This window comes from Rhinoderma darwinii, chromosome 1, assembly GCF_050947455.1.
Source record: "Rhinoderma darwinii isolate aRhiDar2 chromosome 1, aRhiDar2.hap1, whole genome shotgun sequence".
NCBI classification, from domain to species: Eukaryota; Metazoa; Chordata; class Amphibia; order Anura; family Rhinodermatidae; genus Rhinoderma; species Rhinoderma darwinii.
The window spans coordinates 10061280-10088124 of record NC_134687.1 but is presented as its reverse complement, the minus strand read 5'-3'; the positions used below and the strand labels follow the sequence as shown (position 1 = coordinate 10088124).

Sequence of the window (26845 nt, the reverse complement as noted above, 5' to 3'; positions counted from 1 at the left end):
ACATGATAGGATTAGATACACAGCTCAGCAGACAGTATCACACATGATAGGATTAGATACACAGCTCAGCAGACAGTATCACACATGATAGGATTAGATACACCGCTCAGCAGACAGTATCACACATGATCGGATTAGATACACAGCTCAGCAGACAGTATCACACATGATAGGATTAGATACACAGATCAGCAGACAGTATCACACATGATAGGATTAGATACACAGCTCAGAAGACAGTATCACACAAGATAGGATTAGATACAGCCCTGACTAGTCATGTGTAGATAAACGTCTTGTATCTTCATCCTCCGCTGGATCACACATTGGTAAGTTACTCGTTCACTCTCCTCTGAGTCTCCACACAAGGAGAAGGGTGGAGAAGACTACAACTCCCAAGAAGCAGCGGGCTGGTGACGTCACACCGTATGAAGAGCGTGTTGCGCGCTGACGTTGAGGAGAAGGCGGTGCCGGGAAACCCGCAGACATGGCGGAGCAGGAGACAGCGGCGGAACATGAGCGAATACTGCGGGAGATCGAGAGCACCGAGACGGCCTGTATCGGCCCCACACTGCGGTGAGTGACAGCGGACAACAAAGCTACCCGAGACACGGCTCCCTGACGTGAGAGACCCGGAGAGACGGCTCCCTGACGGGAGAGACCCAGAGAGACGGCTCCCTGACGGGAGAGACCCAGACAGACGGCTCCCTGACGGGAGAGACCCAGAGAGACGGCTCCCTGACGGGAGAGACCCAGAGAGACGGCTCCCTGACGGGAGAGACCCAGAGAGACGGCTCCCTGACGGGAGAGACCCAGAGAGACGGCTCCCTGACGGGAGAGAGACCCAGAGAGACGGCTCCCCCTGACGGGGGAGAGACCCAGAGAGACGGCTCCCCCTGACGGGGGAGAGACCCAGAGAGACGGCTCCCCCTGACGGGGGAGAGACCCAGAGAGACGGCTCCCCCTGACGGGGGAGAGACCCAGAGAGACGGCTCCCCCTGACGGGGGAGAGACCCAGAGAGACGGCTCCCCCTGATGGGGGAGAGACCCAGAGAGACGGCTCCCCCTGACGGGGGAGAGACCCAGAGAGACGGCTCCCCCTGACGGGGGAGAGACCCAGAGAGACGGCTCCCCCTGACGTGAGAGAGACCCCCGGAGAGACGGCTCCCCCTGACGTGAGAGAGACCCCCGGAGAGACGGCTCCCCCTGACGTGAGAGAGACCCCCGGAGAGACGGCTCCCCCTGACGTGAGAGAGACCCCCGGAGAGACGGCTCCCTGACGTGAGAGAGACCCCCGGAGAGACGGCTCCCTGACGTGAGAGAGACCCCCGGAGAGACGGCTCCCTGACGTGAGAGAGACCCCCGGAGAGACGGCTCCCTGACGTGAGAGAGACCCCCGGAGAGACGGCTCCCTGACGTGAGAGAGACCCCCGGAGAGACGGCTCCCTGACGTGAGAGAGACCCCCGGAGAGACGGCTCCCTGACGTGAGAGAGACCCCCGGAGAGACGGCTCCCTGACGTGAGAGAGACCCCCGGAGAGACGGCTCCCTGACGTGAGAGAGACCCCCGGAGAGACGGCTCCCTGACGTGAGAGAGACCCCCGGAGAGACGGCTCCCTGACGTGAGAGAGACCCCCGGAGAGACGGCTCCCTGACGTGAGAGAGACCCCCGGAGAGACGGCTCCCTGACGTGAGAGAGACGGCTCCCTGACGTGAGAGAGACGGCTCCCTGACGTGAGAGAGACGGCTCCCTGACGTGAGAGAGACGGCTCCCTGACGTGAGAGAGACGGCTCCCTGACGTGAGAGAGACGGCTCCCTGACGTGAGAGAGACGGCTCCCTGACGTGAGAGAGACGGCTCCCTGACGTGAGAGAGACGGCTCCCTGACGTGAGAGAGACGGCTCCCCGACGTGAGAGAGACGGCTCCCCGACGTGAGAGAGACGGCTCCCCGACGTGAGAGAGACGGCTCCCCGACGTGAGAGAGACGGCTCCCCGACGTGAGAGAGACGGCTCCCCGACGTGAGAGAGACGGCTCCCCGACGTGAGAGAGACGGCTCCCCGACGTGAGAGAGACGGCTCCCCGACGTGAGAGAGACGGCTCCCCGACGTGAGAGAGACGGCTCCCCGACGTGAGAGAGACGGCTCCCCGACGTGAGAGAGACGGCTCCCCGACGTGAGAGAGACGGCTCCCCGACGTGAGAGAGACGGCTCCCCGACGTGAGAGAGACGGCTCCCCGACGTGAGAGAGACGGCTCCCCGACGTGAGAGAGACGGCTCCCCGACGTGAGAGAGACGGCTCCCCGACGTGAGAGAGACGGCTCCCCGACGTGAGAGAGACGGCTCCCCGACGTGAGAGAGACGGCTCCCCGACGTGAGAGAGACGGCTCCCCGACGTGAGAGAGACGGCTCCCCGACGTGAGAGAGACGGCTCCCCGACGTGAGAGAGACGGCTCCCCGACGTGAGAGAGACGGCTCCCCGACGTGAGAGAGACGGCTCCCCGACGTGAGAGAGACGGCTCCCCGACGTGAGAGAGACGGCTCCCCGACGTGAGAGAGACGGCTCCCCGACGTGAGAGAGACGGCTCCCCGACGTGAGAGAGACGGCTCCCCGACGTGAGAGAGACGGCTCCCCGACGTGAGAGAGACGGCTCCCCGACGTGAGAGAGACGGCTCCCCGACGTGAGAGAGACGGCTCCCCGACGTGAGAGAGACGGCTCCCCGACGTGAGAGAGACGGCTCCCCGACGTGAGAGAGACGGCTCCCCGACGTGAGAGAGACGGCTCCCCGACGTGAGAGAGACGGCTCCCCGACGTGAGAGAGACGGCTCCCCGACGTGAGAGAGACGGCTCCCCGACGTGAGAGAGACGGCTCCCCGACGTGAGAGAGACCCCCGGAGAGACGGCTCCCCGACGTGAGACATGTGAGGGCCTTAGTGTTGGCAGGTTTGGGGGCGCCGCTCATCTCTCCCACTTTACTTCTTGTGCAGTGACTTCTCTCTGTTTGTTTTTTATTCAGTCACATGATGTCTTATACTCCAATCACATCCAGATCTGCATTCACACTTATGACATCACTACTTGGGATCCCTCAGTTTTGTGATAACTGACGCCTTCTCCCTTTTTTCCATCATCCCAGTATCACAAATCACTGCAGTCTTGTACATTACATCTCCCACAACGCAGGACAGCAGAGCGTGCTCTGTACGGACCCTGAACGCGGCCTGATAGCCAACACTAAACCATCAGCATGCAGCTCTGGATGTGACTGGAGTAGACATCCCGATGGACTGTTTGCTGTTGGGACCCTGCTAGGAGCATCATCGTCCCAACCTATAAACATTCAGCATGCTCCTGTGGAGCGCCCTCTACTGGCAGGTTTATATACAGGCTGTCCTACTGGCATGCAGCTCCCTGGTCCTGCGTCAGTCTCTGATAACAGTCGTTATGTGACAGGTCCTGTATGCCCAGGAAGAGTTGTCATAGGCGCTATTTTGTCATGGGCAGCCCACTGCATGCGTTCAGCAGAAAAGAAAGCGATAACAACCTGTGCTCTGCTACATCGGTATGCAGGTAGTGAATGGCGCGGCGTCTCACACTTTGGCGCTGTATCCGCTTTCAGCGCTATATTTAGATGCGTGACACAAATAAGATCCTAAATTTAGACGCAGAGACTGAGTAATGAATTGGATGTTGTTATTTGCACGCAGCCTCGATGTGAAGTTCTGCTCCTAAAGCTGCACCTAATCTTACATCATGTCTTATACTCCACTCACAGCCAGAGCTGCATCCGCAATTCTGCTGGCTGCAACCTGGGCTCAGTGTCAATGCTGCACCAACAAACCGCTTACCTGGTGCAGTGAATTGTGGGATCGTGCAGATTTTTATATTTAACCAACACTTAAACCTGTTAGCATTATTGTGAATGCAGCTCTGGATGTGACTGGAGTATACTCACATTTATATGAAGCTGTGAATGGTGGTGGTGCACCCTTAAAGGGACGGCGTTCGAGTATCGAGGGCCATTTTTTATATTACAGGTCAGGTGTAAGGTCAGATCCACTAGAGGTGATATAATTGTGGCACTACCTCTGCTGCTTGTCTATAATCCCTTATTGTGCAGTCACATGGTGTGGTGCGGCAGCCGTAGTACAATGATGTACAGATGGGATCGCGTCCGAGCTCCATGGTTTTGGGTATGATACCTTATCCTGTTTGCACTTTTTAATACTTTTTCTATGTGGTGACCGCAGGGTCATTGGCGCAGGCGGCCGGGCAGCGGTGGCGGGCTATTTTCAGACGTCCTGTGTAGTCGGCTCCTGTGGGGGTTCTTGTTCTATACAGGAAGGAGGAGGATAGGGGTCTTATCTTTTCCTCTGCAGGCGGCCGGGTCCTCCACGTTGTTACGGCGGCTTTCGTCTCTTCTCTCCTGACTGGCGGCAGGATGTGCACAAGGTTCTCACTGCCAGGGATTATAATCCTATAAATCATCCCAGCTGTCCTAGGGATGGTCATAGGGGGCTGGATTGGAGTAGTAGTACCGGTCATAGGTGGCTGGATTGGAGTAGTAGTACCGGTCATAGGTGGCTGGATTGGAGTAGTAGTACTGGTTATAGGTGGCTGGATTGGAGTAGTAGTAGTACTGGTCATAGGTGGCTGGATTGGAGTAGTAGTACAGGTCATAGGTGGCTGGATTGGAGTAGTAGTATCGGTCATAGGTGGCTGGATTGGAGTAGTAGTAGTACAGGTCATAGGTGGCTGGATTGGAGTAGTAGTAGTACAGGTCATAGGTGGCTGGATTGGAGTAGTAGTAGTACAGGTCATAGGTGGCTGGATTGGAGTAGTAGTACAGGTCATAGGTGGCTTGATTGGAGTAGTAGTACCGGTCATAGGTGGCTGGATTGGAGTAGTAGTAGTACAGGTCATAGGTGGCTGGATTGGAGTAGTAGTACAGGTCATAGGTGGCTTGATTGGAGTAGTAGTACCGGTCATAGGTGGCTTGATTGGAGTAGTAGTACCGGTCATAGGTGGCTGGATTGGAGTAGTAGTAGTAGTAGTACAGGTCATAGGTGGCTGGATTGGAGTAGTAGTACCGGTCATAGGTGGCTGGATTGGAGTAGTAGTACCGGTCATAGGTGGCTGGATTGGAGTAGTAGTACCGGTCATAGGTGGCTGGATTGGAGTAGTAGTAGTACCGGTCATAGGTGGCTGGATTGGAGTAGTAGTAGTACCGGTCATAGGTGGCTGGATTGGAGTAGTAGTAGTAGTAGTACAGGTCATAGGTGGCTGGATTGGAGTAGTAGTAGTACAGGTCATAGGTGGCTGGATTGGAGTAGTAGTAGTACAGGTCATAGGTGGCTGGATTGGAGTAGTAGTAGTACAGGTCATAGGTGGCTGGATTGGAGGAGTAGTACCGGTTATAGGTGGCTGGATTGGAGTAGTAGTACCGGTTATAGGTGGCTGGATTGGAGTAGTAGTACCGGTCATAGGTGGCTGGATTGGAGTAGTAGTACCGGTCATAGGTGGCTGGATTGGAGTAGTAGTACTGGTTATAGGTGGCTGGATTGGAGTAGTAGTAGTACAGGTCATAGGTGGCTGGATTGGAGTAGTAGTACAGGTCATAGGTGGCTGGATTGGAGTAGTAGTACCGGTCATAGGTGGCTGGATTGGAGTAGTAGTAGTACAGGTCATAGGTGGCTGGATTGGAGTAGAAGTACAGGTCATAGGTGGCTGGATTGGAGTAGTAGTACCGGTCATAGGTTGCTGGATTGGAGTAGTAGTACCGGTCATAGGTGGCTGGATTGGAGTAGTAGTACCGGTCATAGGTGGCTGGATTGGAGTAGTAGTAGTACCGGTCATAGGTGGCTGGATTGGAGTAGTAGTAGTACCGGTCATAGGTGGCTGGATTGGAGTAGTAGTAGTACAGGTCATAGGTGGCTGGATTGGAGTAGTAGTAGTACAGGTCATAGGTGGCTGGATTGGAGTAGTAGTAGTACAGGTCATAGGTGGCTGGATTGGAGTAGTAGTAGTACAGGTCATAGGTGGCTGGATTGGAGTAGTAGTAGTACAGGTCATAGGTGGCTGGATTGGAGTAGTAGTAGTAGTACAGGTCATAGGTGGCTGGATTGGAGTAGTAGTATCGGTCATAGGTTGCTGGATTGGAGTAGTAGTACAGGTCATAGGTGGCTGGATTGGAGTAGTAGTAGTACAGGTCATAGGTGGCTGGATTGGAGTAGTAGTAGTACAGGTCATAGGTGGCTGGATTGGAGTAGTAGTAGTACAGGTCATAGGTGGCTGGATTGGAGTAGTAGTAGTACAGGTCATAGGTGGCTGGATTGGAGTAGTAGTAGTACAGGTCATAGGTGGCTGGATTGGAGTAGTAGTACCGGTTATAGGTGGCTGGATTGGAGTAGTAGTACCGGTTATAGGTGGCTGGATTGGAGTAGTAGTACCGGTTATAGGTGGCTGGATTGGAGTAGTAGTACAGGTCATAGGTGGCTGGATTGGAGTAGTAGTACCGGTTATAGGTGGCTGGATTGGAGTAGTAGTACCGGTTATAGGTGGCTGGATTGGAGTAGTAGTACCGGTTATAGATGGCTGGATTGGAGTAGTAGTACCGGTTATAGGTGGCTGGATTGGAGTAGTAGTACCGGTCATAGGTGGCTGGATTGGAGTAGTAGTACCGGTTATAGGTGGCTGGATTGGAGTAGTAGTACCGGTCATAGGTGGCTGGATTGGAGTAGTAGTACCGGTTATAGGTGGCTGGATTGGAGTAGTAGTACCGGTCATAGGTGGCTGGATTGGAGTAGTAGTACCGGTTATAGGTGGATGGATTGGAGTAGTAGTATATGACATTGTTCTTTAGTCCCTCCCTTGATCTCTCCGTTTTCTGCTGGGACTGAGAGGTTCCAACTCAGTCAGCAAAAGTGACTTTTTATTAAAGGGATTCTTCATTATCTGCAAATAGTTTATTTATTGTAGAATTTCTTACATTTTTGTGGGTATCAATTCCTTGTAGGTTTTAAGATCTCTGCTTGCTGTCGTTGAAATGGTAGCCGTCATAGTTTAACCCCTCAAGGACATGGACTAGTTTGCAAGTTCAGGACGCAGCCCCATTTTTCAAATCTGACGTGTCCCTTTATGTGGTAATAACTTCGGAATACTTTTACCTGTGCAAGTTATTCTGAGATTGTTTTCTCGTGACACATTGTACTTTAAGTTAGTGGTAAAATTGTGTCGATTACATTCAGTATTTTATTGTGAAAAACACCAAAATTTAGCGAAAAACTGAATTGCATTTTTCTAATTTTAGATGTATCTGCTTGTAAGACAGATAGTAATACCACACAAAATAAATGCTAATTAACATCCCCCATATGTCTACTTTAGATTGACATCGTTTTTTGAACATACTTTTATTTTTCTAGAACGTTACAAGGCTTAGGCGGGATTCACACGACAGGGTTTCCCGGCCGGGTGCCGGCCGTTCATAAATCGGCCGGCACCTGGCTGCATTAGGAATAATAGACCCCTAATGGGGCTATTCACACCACCGATTTTTTGACGGCCGGGAAAACCGGCCGTCAAAAAATGGGACATGCCCTATTTTCGGCCTGGTGCCCGGCTCCCATAGAAATCTATGGGGCCGGGTAATACACGGCCATCAACGGAATGTGTCCCGAGTGATGGCCGGGTCTACCGTCGCTCACGCTCTCTCTCCTCCTCCTCACAGTGCAGAGTGCATGTGAGGAGGAGGAGGGTCTTTTATTGCTCGCGGTAGGAGTCGGAATCCTCAATCCCCGGCCGGGGATTGGGGATTCCGCTACAGGAGAAGTGAGTGACTACACTGTCCATATATGGACACAGTGACGTCACTCACTTCTGAAGCGGAATTCCCGACCTGTGGCAGGGAATTCCTCTCCAGGAGAAGTCAAGTGACTACACTGTCCATATATGAAATTCATCCGATTTTAAAACGGATGCAAATCGGGTCCAAATCGGCCGGTAAAAACGGCAACTCGGCCCGGAACGGAATCGGAACGGATGTAAACCAGATGCAAACCGGCCGGGAAAAACGGCCGATTTTCCCGGCTGACACTCGGACCCTGTCGTGTGAATGAGGCCTTAGACCTTTAGCAAAAATTTCTCAGGTTTTCATTAAAATTTCAAAAGGCTATTTTTACAGGGACCAGTAAAGTTGTGAAGTAGTTTTGAGGGGCCCATACAATGCAAACCCCCATAAATCACCCCATTTTAAATACTGAACCCCTCAAAGTATTCAAAACAGCATTTTGAAAGTTTATTAACCATTTAGAAGTTTCACAAGAATTACAGCAAAGTGGAGGTGAAATTTACAAATGACATATTTTTGGAGAAATTCATTTTTAATCCTTTTTTTTTTTCTGTAACAGAAGATTTTACCAGAGAAACGCAACTCAATATTTATTGCCCGGATTCTGTAGTTTTTAGAAATATCCAATATGTGGCCCTAGTTTGGTAATGGACTGAAACACAGGCCTCAGAAGCAAAGGAGCACCTAGTGGATTATGAGGCCTCCTTTTTATTAGAATATATTTTAGGCACCATGTCCGGTTTGAAGAGCTCTTGGGCCAAAACAGTGGAAACACCCCAAAAAGACACGATTTGGCAAACTACACCCCTCAAGGAATTTATTAAGGGGTATAGTGGGCATTTTGACCCCACTTTTTTTTTTGCTGAATTTAGTGGAATGAAGCCGTGAAAATGAATATCCGACATTTTTTTCCAATAAAACGAAGACATTTTCTATTTTTACAAGGCGTAAAAGAGAAAAAACACCCCAAGATTTGAAAAGCAATTTCCCCGATTACGGCAATACACCATAAATGGTCAAAAACCGCTGTTTGGACACACGGCAGGTGTCAGAAAGGCAGGAGCGCTATTAGGCATGCAGATTTTGCTGGATTGGTTTTTGGGTGCCATGTCGCATTTGCAAAACCCTGAGGTACCAGAGTACAGTGGAAGCCCCCAAGAAGTGACCCCATTTTGGAAACTACACCATTCAAGGAATTTAATATTTGCCTGGACATATGACCGCTCAGAAGTGAAGAGCACCATGTGTATTTGAGGTCCATTTTGGTGATTTTCACAGCATTTACCCAGAATTGCAGGGCTCTGAGGTCAAATTATAAAAAAAAACCCAAGTAGTGACCCCCATTTTGAAAACGACACCCCTTAAGACATTTTAAGGGGTGTAGTGAACATTTTGCCCCCACAGGTGTTTTTCCTTTAGTGATTAATGTACAGCGGATGGTGCAAGGTGAAAATTGCAATTTTCCGCTGATATGCCATTTTAGTGCGCAATATGTTGTGCCCAGTTTGTGCCACTGAAGACACACCTTGTAAACGCCTAAGCTGGTACCCCCGGGTATGGCGATGCCTTATATGTGGAGGTAAACTGCTGTTTGGGCACGCTGTAGGGCTCAGAAGGGAGGGAGCGGCATTTGGCTTTTGGAGCGTAGATTTTGCTTAGTCGTAGTTTTGTTTGGGGTTTTGCTGGTATTTCAGTTTATAATGTGGGGGCATATGTAATCTGTGCGGAGTACATCAGGATATATGTAATCTGTGCGGAGTACATCAGGATATATGTAATCTGTGCGGAGTACATCAGGATATATGTAATCTGTGAGGAGTACATCAGGATATATGTAATCTGTGCGGAGTACATCAGAGTATATGTAATATGTGAGGAGCACATCAGGGTATATGTAATATGTGAGGAGTACATCAGGGTATATGTAATATGTGAGGAGTACATCAGGGTATATGTGAGGAGTACATCAGGGTATATGTAATATGTGAGGAGTACATCAGGGTATATGTAATATGTGAGGAGTACATCAGGATATATGTAATATGTGAGGAGTACATCAGGGTATATGTAATATGTGTGGAGTACATCAGGGTATATGTAATATGTGAGGAGTACATCAGGATATATGTAATATGTGAGGAGTACATCAGGATATATGTGATATGTGAGGAGTACATCAGGGTATATGTAATATGTGAGGAGTACATCAGGGTATATGTAATATGTGAGGAGTACATCAGGGTATATGTAATATGTGAGGAGTACATCAGGGTATATGTAATATGTGAGGAGTACATCAGGGTACATGTAATATGTGAGGAGTACATCAGGGTATATGTAATATGTGAGGAGTACATCAGGGTATATGTAATATGTGAGGAGTACATCAGGGTATATGTAATATGTGAGGAGTACATCAGGGTATATGTAATATGTGAGGAGTACATCAGGGTATATGTAAGCTGTGAGGAGTACATCAGGGTATATGTAATATGTGAGGAGTACATCAGGGGATATGTAATATGTGAGGAGTACATCAGGGTATATGTAAGATGTGAGGAGTACATCAGGATATATGTAATATGTGAGGAGTACATCAGGGGATATGTAATATGTGAGGAGTACATCAGGGTATATGTAAGATGTGAGGAGTACATCAGGATATATGTAATATGTGAGGAGTACATCAGGATATATGTAATATGTGAGGAGAACATCAGGATATATGTAATATGTGAGGAGTACATCAGGATATATGTAATATGTGAGGAGTACATCAGGGTATATGTAATCTGTGAGGAGTACATCAGGGTATATGTAATATGTGAGGAGTACATCAGGGTATATGTAATATGTGAGGAGTACATCAGGGTATATGTAATATGTGAGGAGTACATCAGGGTATATGTAATATGTGAGGAGTACACCAGGGTATATGTAATATGTGAGGAGTACATCAGGGTATATGTAATATGTGTGGAGTACATCAGTGTATATGTAATATGTGAGGAGTACATCAGGGTATATGTAATATGTGAGGAGTACATCAGGGTATATGTAATATGTGAGGAGTACACCAGGGTATATGTAATATGTGAGGAATACATCAGGGTATATGTAATATGTGAGGAGTACATCAGGATATATGTAATATGTGAGGAGTACATCAGGGTATATGTAAGATGTGAGGAGTACATCAGGATATATGTAATATGTGAGGAGTACATCAGGATATATGTAATATGTGAGGAGAACATCAGGATATATGTAATATGTGAGGAGTACATCAGGATATATGTAATATGTGAGGAGTACATCAGGGTATATGTAATCTGTGAGGAGTACATCAGGGTATATGTAATATGTGAGGAGTACATCAGGGTATATGTAATATGTGAGGAGTACATCAGGGTATATGTAATATGTGAGGAGTATATCAGGATATATGTAATATGTGAGGAGTACATCAGGGTATATGTAATATGTGAGGAGTACACCAGGGTATATGTAATCTGTGAGGAGTACATCAGGGTATATGTAATATGTGAGGAGTACATCAGGGTATATGTAATATGTGAGGAGTACACCAGGGTATATGTAATATGTGAGGAGTACATCAGGGTATATGTAATATGTGAGGAGTACATCAGGGTATATGTAATCTGTGCGGAGTACATCAGGGTATATGTAATGTGTGAGGAGTACATCAGGGTATATGTAATATGTGAGGAGTACATCAGGGTATATGTAATCTGTGAGGAGTACATCAGGGTATATGTAATATGTGAGGAGTACATCAGTGTATATGTAATATGTGAGGAGTACATCAGGGTATATGTAATCTGTGCGGAGTATATCAGGGTATATGTAATATGTGAGGAGTACATCAGGGTATATGTAATATGTGAGGAGTACATCAGGGTATATGTAATATGTGAGGAGTACATCAGGGTATATGTAATATGTGAGGAGTACATCAGGGTATATGTAATATGTGAGGAGTACATCAGGGTGTATGTAATATGTGAGGAGAACATCAGGGTGTATGTAATATGTGCGGAGTACATCAGGGTATATGTAATATGTGAGGAGTACATCAGGGTATATGTAATCTGAGCGGAGTACATCAGGATATATGTAATCTGAGCGGAGTACATCAGGATATATGTAATATGTGAGGAGTACATCAGGGTATATGTAATATGTGAGGAGTACATCAGGGTATATGTAATCTGAGCGGAGTACATCAGGATATATGTAATATGTGAGGAGTACATCAGGATATATGTAATATGTGAGGAGTACATCAGGGTATATGTAATCTGTGAGGAGTACATCAGGGTATATGTAATATGTGAGGAGTACATCAGGGTGTATGTAATATGTGAGGAGTACATCAGGATATATGTAATATGTGAGGAGTACATCAGGGTATATGTAATCTGTGAGGAGTACATCAGGATATATGTAATATGTGAGGAGTACATCAGGGTATATGTAATATGTGAGGAGTACACCAGGGTATATGTAATATGTGCGGGTACATCAGGATATATGTAATATGTGAGGAGTACATCAGGATATATGTAATCTGTGAGGAGTACATCAGGGTATATGTAATCTGTGAGGAGTACATCAGGGTATATGTAATCTGTGAGGAGTACATCAGGGTATATGTAATCTGTGAGGAGTACATCAGGGTATATGTAATCTGTGAGGAGTACATCAGGGTATATGTAATATGTGAGGAGTACATCAGTGTATATGTAATATGTGAGGAGTACATCAGGGTATATGTAATCTGTGAGGAGTACATCAGGATATATGTAATGTGTGAGGAGTACATCAGGGTATATGTAATCTGTGAGGAGTACATCAGGATATATGTAATATGTGAGGAGTACATCAGGGTATATGTAATATGTGAGGAGTACATCAGGGTATATGTAATATGTGAGGAGTACATCAGGGTATATGTAATATGTGAGGAGTACATCAGGGTATATGTAATATGTGCGGAGTACATCAGGATATATGTAATATGTGAGGAGTACATCAGGGTATATGTAATATGTGCGGAGTACATCAGGGTATATGTAATATGTGAGGAGTACATCAGGGTATATGTAATATGTGAGGAGTACATCAGGGTATATGTAATATGTGAGGAGTACATAAGGGTATATGTAATCTGTGAGGAGTACATCAGGGTATATGTAATATGTGCGGAGTACATCAGGGTATATGTAATATGTGAGGAGTACATCAGGATATATGTAATATGTGAGGAGTACATCAGGGTATATGTAATATTTGAGGAGTACATCAGGGTATATGTAATATGTGCGGAGTACATCAGGGTATATGTAATATTTGAGGAGTACATCAGGGTATATGTAATATGTGAGGAGTACATCAGGATATATGTAATGTGTGAGGAGTACATCAGGGTATATGTAATGTGTGAGGAGTACATCAGGGTATATGTAATATGTGAGGAGTACATCAGGGTATATGTAATATGTGAGGAGTACATCAGGGTATATGTAATATGTGCGGAGTATATCAGGGTATATGTAATATGTGCGGAGTACATCAGGGTATATGTAATATGTGAGGAGTACATCAGGATATATGTAATATGTGAGGAGTACATCCGGATATATGTAATATGTGAGGAGTACATCAGGGTATATGTAATATTTGAGGAGTACATCAGGGTATATGTAATATGTGAGGAGTACATCAGGGTATATGTAATATTTGTGGAGTACATCAGGGTATATGTAATATGTGAGGAGTACATCAGGATATATGTAATATGTGAGGAGTACATCAGGGTATATGTAAGATGTGCCGAGTACATCAGGGTATATGTAATATGTGAGGAGTACATCAGGGTATATGTAATATGTGAGGAGTACATCAGGGTATATGTAATATGTGAGGAGTACATCAGGATATATGTAATATGTGAGGAGTACATCAGGGTATATGTAATGTGTGAGGAGTACATCAGGGTATATGTAATGTGTGAGGAGTACATCAGGGTATATGTAATATGTGAGGAGTACATCAGGGTATATGTAATATGTGAGGAGTACATCAGGAAATATGTAATATGTGAGGAGTACATCAGGATATATGTAATATGTGAGGAGTACATCAGGATATATGTAATATGTGAGGAGTACATCAGGATATATGTAATATGTGAGGAGTACATCAGGGTATATGTAATATGTGAGGAGTACACCAGGATATATGTAATATGTGAGAAGTACATCAGGGTATATGTAATCTGTGAGGAGTACATCAGGGTATATGTAATATGTGAGGAGTACATCAGGATATATGTAATATGTGAGGAGTACATCAGGGTATATGTAATATGTGAGGAGTACATCAGGGTATATGTAATATGTGAGGAGTACATCAGGGCATATGTAATATGTGAGGAGTACATCAGGGTATATGTAATCTGTGAGGAGTACATCAGGATATATGTAATGTGTGAGGAGTACATCAGGATATATGTAATATGTGAGGAGTACATCAGGATATATGTAATATGTGAGGAGTACATCAGGGTATATGTAATATGTGAGGAGTACATCAGGGTATATGTAATATGTGAGGAGTACATCAGGGTATATGTAATATGTGAGGAGTACATCAGGATATATGTAATATGTGAGGAGTACATCAGGTATATGTAATATGTGTGGAGTACATCAGGGTATATGTAATATGTGAGGAGTACATCAGGGTATATGTAATATGTGCGGAGTACATCAGGGTATATGTAATCTGTGAGGAGTACATCAGGATATATGTAATATGTGAGGAGTACATCAGGATATATGTAATCTGTGAGGAGTACATCAGGGTATATGTAATCTGTGAGGAGTACATCAGGATATATGTAATGTGTGAGGAGTACATCAGGATATATGTAATATGTGAGGAGTACATCAGGGTATATGTAATATGTGAGGAGTACATCAGGGTATATGTAATGTGTGAGGAGTACATCAGGATATATGTAATATGTGAGGAGTACATCAGGGTATATGTAATATGTGAGGAGTACATCAGGGTATATGTAATATGTGAGGAGTACATCAGGGTATATGTAATATGTGAGGAGTACATCAGGGTATATGTAATATGTGAGGAGTACATCAGGGTATATGTAATCTGTGCGGAGTACATCAGGGTATATGTAATATGTGAGGAGTACATCAGGATATATGTAATATGTGAGGAGTACATCAGGATATATGTTACCTGTGAGGAGTACATCAGGATATATGTAATCTGTGAGGAGTACATCAGGGTATATGTAATATGTGAGGAGTACATCAGGATATATGTAATCTGTGAGGAGTACATCAGGATATATGTTACCTGTGAGGAGTACATCAGGATATATGTAATATGTGAGGAGTACATCAGGGTATATGTAATATGTGAGGAGTACATCAGGGTATATGTAATATGTGAGGAGTACATCAGGGTATATGTAATATGTGAGGAGTACATCAGGGTGTATGTAATATGTGAGGAGTACATCAGGGTATATGTAATATGTGAGGAGTACATCAGGGTATATGTAATATGTGAGGAGTACATCAGGGTATATGTAATATGTGAGGAGTACATCAGGGTATATGTAATATGTGAGGAGTACATCAGGGTATATGTAATATGTGAGGAGTACATCAGGATATATGTAATATGTGAGGAGTACATCAGGATATATGTTACCTGTGAGGAGTACATCAGGATATATGTAATCTGTGAGGAGTACATCAGGGTATATGTAATATGTGAGGAGTACATCAGGGTATATGTAATATGTGAGGAGTACATCAGGGTATATGTAATATGTGAGGAGTACATCAGGGTATATGTAATATGTGAGGAGTACATCAGGGTATATGTAATATGTGAGGAGTACATCAGGGTATATGTAATCTGTGAGGAGTACATCAGGGTATATGTAATATGTGAGGAGTACATCAGGGTATATGTAATATGTGAGGAGTACATCAGGGTATATGTAATATGTGAGGAGTACATCAGGGTATATGTAATATGTGAGGAGTACATCAGGATATATGTAATATGTGAGGAGTACATCAGGGTATATGTAATATGTGAGGAGTACATCAGGGTATATGTAATATGTGAGGAGTACATCAGGGTATATGTAATATGTGAGGAGTACATCAGGGTATATGTAATATGTGAGGAGTACATCAGGGTATATGTAATATGTGAGGAGTACATCAGGGTATATGTAATATGTGCGGAGTACATCAGTGTATATGTAATATGTGAGGAGTACATCAGGGTATATGTAATATGTGAGGAGTACATCAGGGTATATGTAATCTGTGAGGAGTACATCAGGGTATATGTAATATGTGAGGAGTACATCAGGGTATATGTAATCTGTGAGGAGTACATCAGGGTATATGTAATATGTGAGGAGTACATCAGGGTATATGTAATATGTGAGGAGTACATCAGGGTATATGTAATATGTGAGGAGTACATCAGGGTATATGTAATATGTGAGGAGTACATCAGGGTATATGTAATATGTGAGGAGTACATCAGGGTATATGTAATCTGTGAGGAGTACATCAGGATGTATGTAATATGTGAGGAGTACATCAGGGTGTATGTAATATGTGAGGAGTACATCAGGGTATATGTAATATGTGAGGAGTACATCAGGGTATATGTAATATGTGAGGAGTACATCAGGGTATATGTGAGGAGTACATCAGGGTATATGTAATATGTGAGGAGTACATCAGGATATATGTTACCTGTGAGGAGTACATCAGGATATATGTAATATGTGAGGAGTACATCAGGGTATATGTAATATGTGAGGAGTACATCAGGGTATATGTAATATGTGAGGAGTACATCAGGGTATATGTAATCTGTGCGGAGTACATCAGGGTATATGTAATATGTGAGGAGTACATCAGGGTATATGTAATCTGTGCGGAGTACATCAGGGTATATGTAATCTGTGCGGAGTACATCAGGGTATATGTAATCTGTGCGGAGAACATCAGGGTATATGTAATATGTGAGGAGTACATCAGGGTATATGTAATATGTGAGGAGTACATCAGGATATATGTAATATGTGAGGAGTACATCAGGGTATATGTAATCTGTGAGGAGTACATCAGGGTATATGTAATCTGTGCGGAGTACATCAGGATATATGTAATCTGTGAGGAGTACATCAGGGTATATGTAATATGTGAGGAGTACATCAGGATATATGTAATATGTGAGGAGTACATCAGGGTATATGTAATCTGTGAGGAGTACATCAGGGTATATGTAATCTGTGCGGAGTACATCAGGATATATGTAATCTGTGAGGAGTACATCAGGGTATATGTAATATGTGAGGAGTACATCAGGGTGTATGTAATCTGTGAGGAGTACATCAGGATATATGTAATATGTGTGGAGTACATCAGGGTATATGTATTCTGTGTGGAGTACATCAGGGTATATGTAATATGTGAGGAGTACATCAGGGTATATGTAATATGTGAGGAGTACATCAGGGTATATGTAATATGTGAGGAGTACATCAGGGTATATGTAATATGTGAGGAGTACATCAGGGTATATGTAATATGTGAGGAGTACATCAGGGTATATGTAATATGTGAGGAGTACATCAGGGTATATGTAATATGTGAGGAGTACATCAGGGTATATGTAATATGTGAGGAGTACATCAGGGTATATGTAATATGTGAGGAGTACATCAGGGTATATGTAATATGTGAGGAGTACATCAGGATATATGTAATATGTGAGGAGTACATCAGGGTATATGTAATATGTGAGGAGTACATCAGGGTATATGTAATATGTGAGGAGTACATCAGGATATATATAATATGTGTGGAGTACATCAGGATATATGTAATATGTGAGGAGTACATCAGGGTATATGTAATATGTGAGGAGTACATCAGGATATATGTAATATGTGAGGAGTACATCAGGGTATATGTAATATGTGAGGAGTACATCAGGATATATGTAATATGTGAGGAGTACATCAGGATATATATAATATGTGTGGAGTACATCAGGGTATATGTAATCTGTGAGGAGTACATCAGGATATATGTAATATGTGAGGAGTACATCAGGGTATATGTAATATGTGAGGAGTACATCAGGGTATATGTAATATTTGAGGAGTACATCAGGGTATATGTAATATGTGAGGAGTACATCAGGATATATGTAATATGTGAGGAGTACATCAGGGTATATGTAATATGTGAGGAGTACATCAGGATATATGTAATCTGTGAGGAGTACATCAGGGTATATGTAATATGTGAGGAGTACATTAGGGTATATGTAATCTGTGAGGAGTACATCAGGGTATATGTAATATGTGAGGAGTACATCAGGATATATGTAATATGTGAGGAGTACATCAGGGTATATGTAATATGTGAGGAGTACATCAGGGTATATGTAATCTGTGAGGAGTACATCAGGGTATATGTAATATGTGAGGAGTACATCAGGGTATATGTAATATGTGAGGAGTACATCAGGGTATATGTAATATGTGAGCAGTACATCAGGGTATATGTAATATGTGAGGAGTACATCAGGGTATATGTAATATGTGAGGAGTACATCAGGGTATATGTAATATGTGAGGAGTACATCAGGGTATATGTAATATGTGAGGAGTACATCAGGGTATATGTAATCTGTGAGGAGTACATCAGGGTATATGTAATATGTGAGGAGTACATCAGGATATATGTAATATGTGAGGAGTACATCAGGGTATATGTAATATGTGAGGAGTACATCAGGATATATGTAATATGTGAGGAGTACATCAGGGTGTATGTAATCTGTGAGGAGTACATCAGGATATATGTTACCTGTGAGGAGTACATCAGGATATATGTAATATGTGCGGAGTACATCAGGGTATATGTAATATGTGAGGAGTACATCAGGGTATATGTAATATGTGAGGAGTACATCAGGGTATATGTAATATGTAAGGAGTACATCAGGATATATGTAATATGTGAGGAGTACATCAGGGTATATGTAATATGTGAGGAGTACATCAGGGTATATGTAATATGTGAGGAGTACATCAGGGTATATGTAATATGTAAGGAGTACATCAGGGTATATGTAATATGTGAGGAGTACATCAGGGTGTATGTAATATGTGAGGAGTACATCAGGGGATATGTAATATGTGAGGAGTACATCAGGGTATATGTAATATGTGAGGAGTACATCAGGATATATGTAATATGTGCGGAGTACATCAGGGTATATGTAATATGTGAGGAGTACATCAGGGTATATGTAATATGTGAGGAATACATCAGGGTATATGTAATATGTGAGGAGAACATCAGGGTATAATAATGGGGTAAATAAATAATAATCCGCAGATATGTGGCCGGTGTCGCACAGCAAACACTGATCACGCACGGAACTGCAACGCGCCAAAAACGCTGAGTAAAGGAATGGAGAGAAGTGTGTGACGCTGATTGGTCACTGATTGGTCACTGATTGGTCAGCCTCATAAAGAAAGTCATTAGCATAAAGCTAAAATTGTTCATAACTTTGTCAAAATTGATTGTTTTTCTAAATAAATACCACTGTTCTCTACATTACAGCGCAGATCACATTATGTAGGAGACAGGGCTCTTATAATCTGGTGACAGAGCCTCTTTAACGCTATCACTGCTTTAAAACTGCCGACACCGTGCCCTGTTCATGCTGTGACGTCATAGTCCGCCAGTTGTCGTTAACAGGACACCTCCTGGGACGGACTATTACATCACATAGCGTTAAGGGGTTAATGATGATCTCTCAGGTGAAGTCTCAGCGCCGACAACTGTACTGAGATCTTTATGACCATTTCATGATCACCCTCTGGATGTAAATAAGGAAGGTTTCCATTCAAAGTTGCCAAGCAGAGATCTTGAAATGATGAGGAATCGATGCAGAAAGTTGATCAGACAATCATTAGACCGGGGCTACCCTCTGGTCACACGACATGAAGATCGCAAGTTATGACAGTGAATGTGGTCCCGTTACGACACGACAGTCGCCAAAAAATACAAACTTCTGGATCTTGGGTCGCTGATCACAAGTTGCGCACAATTTCGCCTGCATGGACTTTTTATGGACTACGCGTGCGACTGCGACACATTTGTGACCGGTCAGCAATTTTTTTTTCATTATTTTTTTTTTGGGGTGTCTTAGATGTTGCAAAGTCAAACAAATCGCAAATGTGTTACAACTTGAGGTTGCGTGAACCGTAGACTAATTTGCTGAAACCGGAACACCCCCCTGAAACCGGAACACCCCCCTGAAACCGGAACACCCCCCTGAAACCGGAGCACCCCCCCTGAAACCGTTGCGAGTTTTCACATTTGACATGGCAAGTCTTCTGGATTATTAGAAGCTATTGCTCTCTGGTAGCAGATTTCCATAATATAATGTGACCTGACCCTGACCTGCTGAGTGTGCTGCAGCTAGTGCCCTCTGCTGGTCAGTGCATGTCTTTGCACCCTTGTGTTGTACAGGGAGCCGGATCCTTCCCTTGGTAGTAGCGGGGATCTTCTTTTGTTTTTAGTGACCCTGCAGCTTTCTGCCTGGAGGGACTTGCAGGAGATGTTTTATGTCTCGCCGCTGGGATCCTGTTTGTAGGGTCCCAACCTTACCCCCCCCCCCCCCATTTATAGAGAGGGGATGATTCCTATTCACAGGCGGATATGAGCCACAATCTGTGGGGTAGGACGAGCAAGCCCGACCCTCCATTTCACGTGAGGTCCCCCCAGTAGTCAAAACAGCCTCCCCTTCTCTAGTAGTAATAATTGGGTTACATCGCCCCCCCCCCCCCTTACACTCTGCTGTAACTCCCACAGACCTTAATGGAGAATGCAGCGAGCAAACACAGCCCCTCCATTCATTTCTATGAGGAAAGCGGCTGGCGTGAATGGGGGGTCATGGGACCCCCATTCTCCCAATAGGTGATGGTCCAACCTCCCAGGCTTTTTCCCATGAGGCGTTTATGACATATCCTTTAGATCTACCGTACAGTTTGGAGGTGAATACCCCTCAGTCATTGTATAAGATAAAGTTCTGCAACTTACAGACTTTTTGTTTCAATTCCTCATCGTTTTTAAGATCTCTGCTTGCTGTCATTGCATGAAACCTGTTTTGTCAGAGGCTGAAGACCTAATACTTCACACAGCTGAGGGTTTGTTACCGTTGTATCCAGGCTAGACAATCCTCTGTGAGGTAAACACTGCAGCACAAATCTTTCTCCTGTCTGGATAGTTTGTTGCAATGTATCAGTGTAGATTGTTTGGTTCAGAGGATTGTCAGGACTGGATGCAATTGTAACAAACCATCAGCTGTGAGAGGTATAATGGCTACCCCTACGACGTGACGTTTTAGGCGTCTTTCTCGCTGCATTTATTATCTAGGTTTGACGTTTATGCCGATCTAGATGTTAGACGGAGGTGGTGACGAGCACCTGACCCGTGGACTATTATGGGATACGTGATGAACTCTCACGACTCTGTATATCTTAGGCCTCATGCACACACGTGTTTTTGCGGCCTCCAATCTGCAGGTGAATTGCGGACCCATTCATGTCTATGGGGCGATGCACACGGCCGTGGTTTCCAGGGTCTGCATTGGCCGGGAGCCCGAACTGCAGAAAGAACGGACATGTCGTTATACCGGCCGCATTTGCGGTCCGGGCTCATTGAAATCAATCTGTACGGTCCGTGATTTGCGGGTGGCCCTTGGATGACACTCCGCAGCCCTCCGTGCCGTAATCACGGGCCGTGCCGACGTCTACGGTTGTGTGCATGAGGCTTTAGTATTCGACCACTATTCTATCCAGTGAAAAATCTTTATCCGCGACGTATACCGCCCGACAGGCCAAAAGTCAGAATATTGGAAGCCTGTGGGTACGTTTGACTTATGTGCCGGAAAGTTTCCCGATGCGTATGTCAAACATACAGGGACAATTCAGTGTGAACGGGGCCCTAGATCTGCTGGGATTCCCCCCCTGCTCCTCCATGTTCCTCATAAGCACACATGGTCGGCTCAGCAGTAATGTCAGTACAGTAGGGGGAGCAAGATAAGTGTCTGGCAGATAACTGGTGCTGCTTATCTCTGGGAGAGCAGTAGGCTGAAGGCCCTTTTACTCCGGCCGATAATCAGCCAGTGCAGCGAGCGCTGATCAATGAGTCATCGGTGATCGGCGCTCATTTGCTCCTGTCACGTGGAGCTATGGATGTGGACGAGCGGTCGTTACTCCGATCCCTCGTCCCCATACATTATTATCATGTCGGCAGCGCTTCTCTCTGATTACAGCCCAAGACATGCTGCCGACAATGATAATATTTCACTTTTTTTTAAAGCGATACACTCAGCAGATGATCCAGTGTTTGCTCGTGCATCTGCTGAGCCTTCCCCTGTCTACACAGGACACTTATCGGGAGCGAGCGTTATATGAACACTACTCTGCCCGATGATCTGCCAGTGTAATACGGCGTAGCTGTGCGTACGGTCCCTGATTACTGCACGGATGAGCCGCGGAGTGTCATCCGCCGGCCACCCGCAATCACAGGCCGTGCACGCAGAAGATGTACATTGATTCCTATGAGCCCAGACCGTATAATGACATGTCCAATATTTTTTTTGGGCGGTCCTTGCGCAGACTGTGGAGACCAGGGTCGTGTGCATTGGCCCATAGGAAATCATGTATTTTATACTATCCACAATTGTGGATAGTATACGGCCGTAAAGCTGCGGTTGTGTACATGACCCCCGTTGGCCAGTCCTCATAGTCATTAGTTTGTCAGCAGATCCCATGGAAACTTGCAGGATCCACTGAGAAAATCCTTATGTCTATGGCAGATAGCAGAACACCCTGCAGTCAGTGATGACGACGTCACACTCTGACGACGTCAGAGTGTGACGACGTCAGAGTGTGACGACGTCAGAGTGTGACGACGTCAGAGTGTGACGACGTCAGAGTGTGACGACGTCAGAGTGTGACGACGTCAGAGTGTGACGACGTCAGAGTGTGACGACGTCAGAGTGTGACGACGTCAGAGTGTGACGACGTCAGAGTTCATAGAAGAAGTGACTTGTTCACTCGTGATAGTGAGGACTGGGCAGGGTCATGGTGTGAGGCGGAGAATGGAGACAAGTGGAGGCCACAGGTGAGCGTTACATAGTGAAAGGAGCACAGAGCATTTCAGGAGAGGAATGTGCTGATCTTGTGTAAGGTCACAGGCTGAAAGTAACATGGTGAAAGAATCAGGGTTCCCAGTAACAGTGTTTCAGGAGAAGAGTATGCTAATCTTGAGAGAGGTTAAAGGCTGTGAGTTACATAGTGGAAGGAGCGGGATCCTCAGCAGCACAGAGTATATCAGGAGAGAAGTGTGCTGATCTTGTGGGAGGTCACAGACAGAGTTACATAGGGGAATGAGTGTCCCAAGCAGCACAGAGTATGTCAGGAGAGGAGTCTGCTGATCTACTAAGAGGTCACAAACTGAGAGTTAAGGAGCAGGATTTCCGGAGGAGAGTTTTGTGAGAAGAGCGGGGTCCTTGAGAGTAGATTGTTAGCAGATCCTACCTGAAAATGATGGTGATCTCCATCAAGGCCTCACAGCAGCACAGAGTATTAGCGAGCCCAGCAGTGGAATTGTTGGGTTTCTGTGTATTCGTTCAGTGTTGGATGATGAGTTCCCACGTCTGATGTCCTGGATAATGAGTGATGACTCTTATTATAAGTCATGGACACAGTGAAGGAGCTTTGCACTGGATTTGAAGGCTGATGCTTCCCCCTGGTGGACTGTATCTGTACTACAAATACTATAATCCTAGAATACACTTGTTTTGCAGTCGCTCTGGGGGAAGCAGCGGGGGGGGGGGATGTGGTCCTACATGGCGACCATATACTACGAGTCACCATTCTGACCAATACAGAGGGGTCCTGAGCAGAGGAGCCCCCTCAATGACCTGTAAATACCCCAATACGCCGTATTATCAGGGACTGTAATCGCATGCACCTCATCGTGGGTTCTCTGTGTCTCGACTTTGTCTGATCAGCTCCTCTATATTTCTGCTATGGCCGTGGCGATTTATTACAAGTCTGTGTGTGGATGGACTGAGCGCGCGGTACAAGGATTACCCCACCCCCGTCATACAGATATATGAATATTTTATCCCAGTTTCTGGCCACCATATTGCTGGTGGAAATCAGTGGTCTCCCCTGGGACGTGTTCACACGCTCAGGATTGAAGCGCAGAATACTTCTGTTGAATTGCATTTGGGCTGATCCACTGGCGGCAGAAATACAAGTTTCATCTGCGGCTGGTGCGTGTTTTATACAGAGCTGTAATAGTTCTGCCGTATGGGTGCATTAACCCTCTAGCGTCCCTGTGCAGTATTTCATACGATTCCTTACGTATCCAACAGGAAAAAAATGGTCGCCACCGCGCTCTTTTATGCTTTAGGATATATCCGTGTACACGCAGCCTGTACGATTCCTTATTATAGGAGTGGTACGCGAGTCCTAACCCCTGGCGATCAGCAGTGATCACTGGGGAAGCCGCGGCTGACCATTCATTTTGCTGCATGGGAAATGTAGCGTTAAATGGCGGCCATCCATGTAAACCGCTGCTACGTAGCGCCTCTGTCCTGTCGCTTATCTATCACAGCCAGCAGTACGTTTTTCAGCAGTTTGATGTACAGTAGTTCTTCTGTGGGATCGGACCAGACGGAGTATTCATCACTGCCCTCGTGTATCAATGAGTGCTGAGCTCCTATAATCCGGTCACTGGTCGTCCTTCCTTAGACTCCGACCACCCCACAGGACCGGGAACACCCCCCCCCCCCATAAGACCGAGAACACCCCCCCCCCATAAGACCGAGAACACCCCCCCCCCCATAAGACCGGGGAACACCCCCCCCCCCGCAAGACCGGGGAACACCCCCCCCCCCCCCCGGCAAGACCGGGGAACCCCCCCCCCCCCCCACAAGACCGGACGTTCTGGAGATGCTCTGACCCAGTCGTCTACACATCACAATTTGGCGCTTGTCACAGTCACTCAGGTCGTTACACTCGCCCATTTTCCTGCTTCCAACCTCAAGAACTGACTGATCACTTGCTGCCTGATATGACCCCCCCCCCCCCTTCCCCTCCCCTGGTCAGTAGGGTCGCACGATGGATCGAAATATCAATACTATTTCTATTACGTTCATCCTCAAATGGTTCAATACCGTAAATTCGGCCGCACAGCTTAGCATTGTAACACATGAATGTATGAGAGCAGGGCTGCGACTGTGTAATACGTGTGTAATACAGCCATTGTTCCGCTCCTGATAATTTGTCGCGCGCGCGCTCAGCTTGAGGTGATGCAGTCGTTGCTGCACTAATGAAAATAGAAAACATGGCGGGCGCGCTGCAAAACACCACCATGTTCTCTGTCTTTAGTGCCTGTGCTGCCGCTCATTAATGCAGTGCCGGCCGCATCACCTCATGCTGACCGTGCGCGCACTTATTGTCAGGAGCGGGGCAATGGCTGTATTACACTGCCGCAGCCCCGCTCTAACACCGGAGATGAGAGAAACCTCATCCCCCACCGCTATTCCATTGAATGCTGCGAACAAAACTGACCGCATTCAAGGGGAAAATGAGAAGAGGGGGGATGCGTCACAGGGAAGCCCTGTGATGCGATCGAGGGACATACCATATATGGGCAGACAGCCCAGGGTCCATTGAATGACTCCAGGGCCGTCTGACCATATTTCCTGTTGTTAGGGCATACTGAGGTCTGTCCGAACAACCTCCTGTGTACTATCCGTGTATAGATATATGCCAGGACATTAAAGATTTTAAAAAAAAGTAAAAAAATGTATGTTCGTTAAATTTTTTAAAAAAACAGCAATTTTTTTGCAATAAACATTAAAATAAAAGTCTCAATACACAAAATATACACATTTGGTATCGTCACGACCGTAATAACAAATTTATAGCGTCCAAATTGTGGTATCGTGACCTCCCTACTTGTCAGGCGCCATTGCCACCCGATCATCGATGTTATGCACTTCACCTGCCACTGGTTTTAGGTTCTGTTCACACGTCGCGGTCAATTTGCTTCAATTTTCGGAAAAATTTGTGAGCATGAAATTGATTTTGGATGTGTGAACACCGCCTAAGGCCCCATGCACACGGCCGTGGTTTTCATCTGTAATTCAGGATCCGGTAACTAAGGATGAAATTGCGGGCCCATGCATTTCTATAGGCCCCGGACACCTTTCTTGTGTCCAGGCCGTAGAAATGATCCGCAAAATATAGAACGTGTCCTATTCATGTCCGCTATTGCGGCACGGACTCGCCCGTAGAAGTCTATGGGCACTTGAGCATTTGTGGACGACTATGGATGTGCACCCGTATTTACGGATCTGTATTTGCGGTAGGGATGTCACGATACCAGAATTTGGACTTCGATACCGATACTTCGTGTAGTTTTGCGATTTCGATACCAAAACGATACTTTGCCAACAGTAATAAAAAAATAAGTTCTTCCGTTTTCTGATGAGGTGCGATGATGAATTTTGAATGTGCCGCACATTAATAGTAATTAACCCCGTCATGTTTCTCAGTCATAATGGGTTAATGTGTGAGGTACATGACGGGGTTAATTACTATTAATGTGAGGCACATGGAGGTTAAATTCATCATCACACCTCGCGCCTCACAATAATAAGTGATAGAAAGAAGTTTTTATTTTATTTTTTACAGCGTACACATCATAAATGACGCAAAAAAATAGTTGTGCAGGTTATTACGGCCGCGCCAATACCGAATGTGTGGATTTTATGTATTGAGGCTTCTTTT

General features: G+C 45.5%; 1 protein-coding gene across 1 annotated transcript in view; it reads left to right on the top strand.

Moving 5' to 3' along the window:
• Nucleotides 1–438: 438 nt before the first annotated feature.
• EXOC6B (exocyst complex component 6B) overlaps nucleotides 439–26845 on the top strand; it is a 319935-nt gene continuing 293528 nt past the window's right edge. Inside the window, exon 1 of the mRNA XM_075855644.1 lies at nucleotides 439–576. Coding sequence (XP_075711759.1) covers nucleotides 488–576 — 89 coding nt within the window. The 5' untranslated portion in view covers nucleotides 439–487. The remainder of the gene's footprint in view (nucleotides 577–26845) is intronic.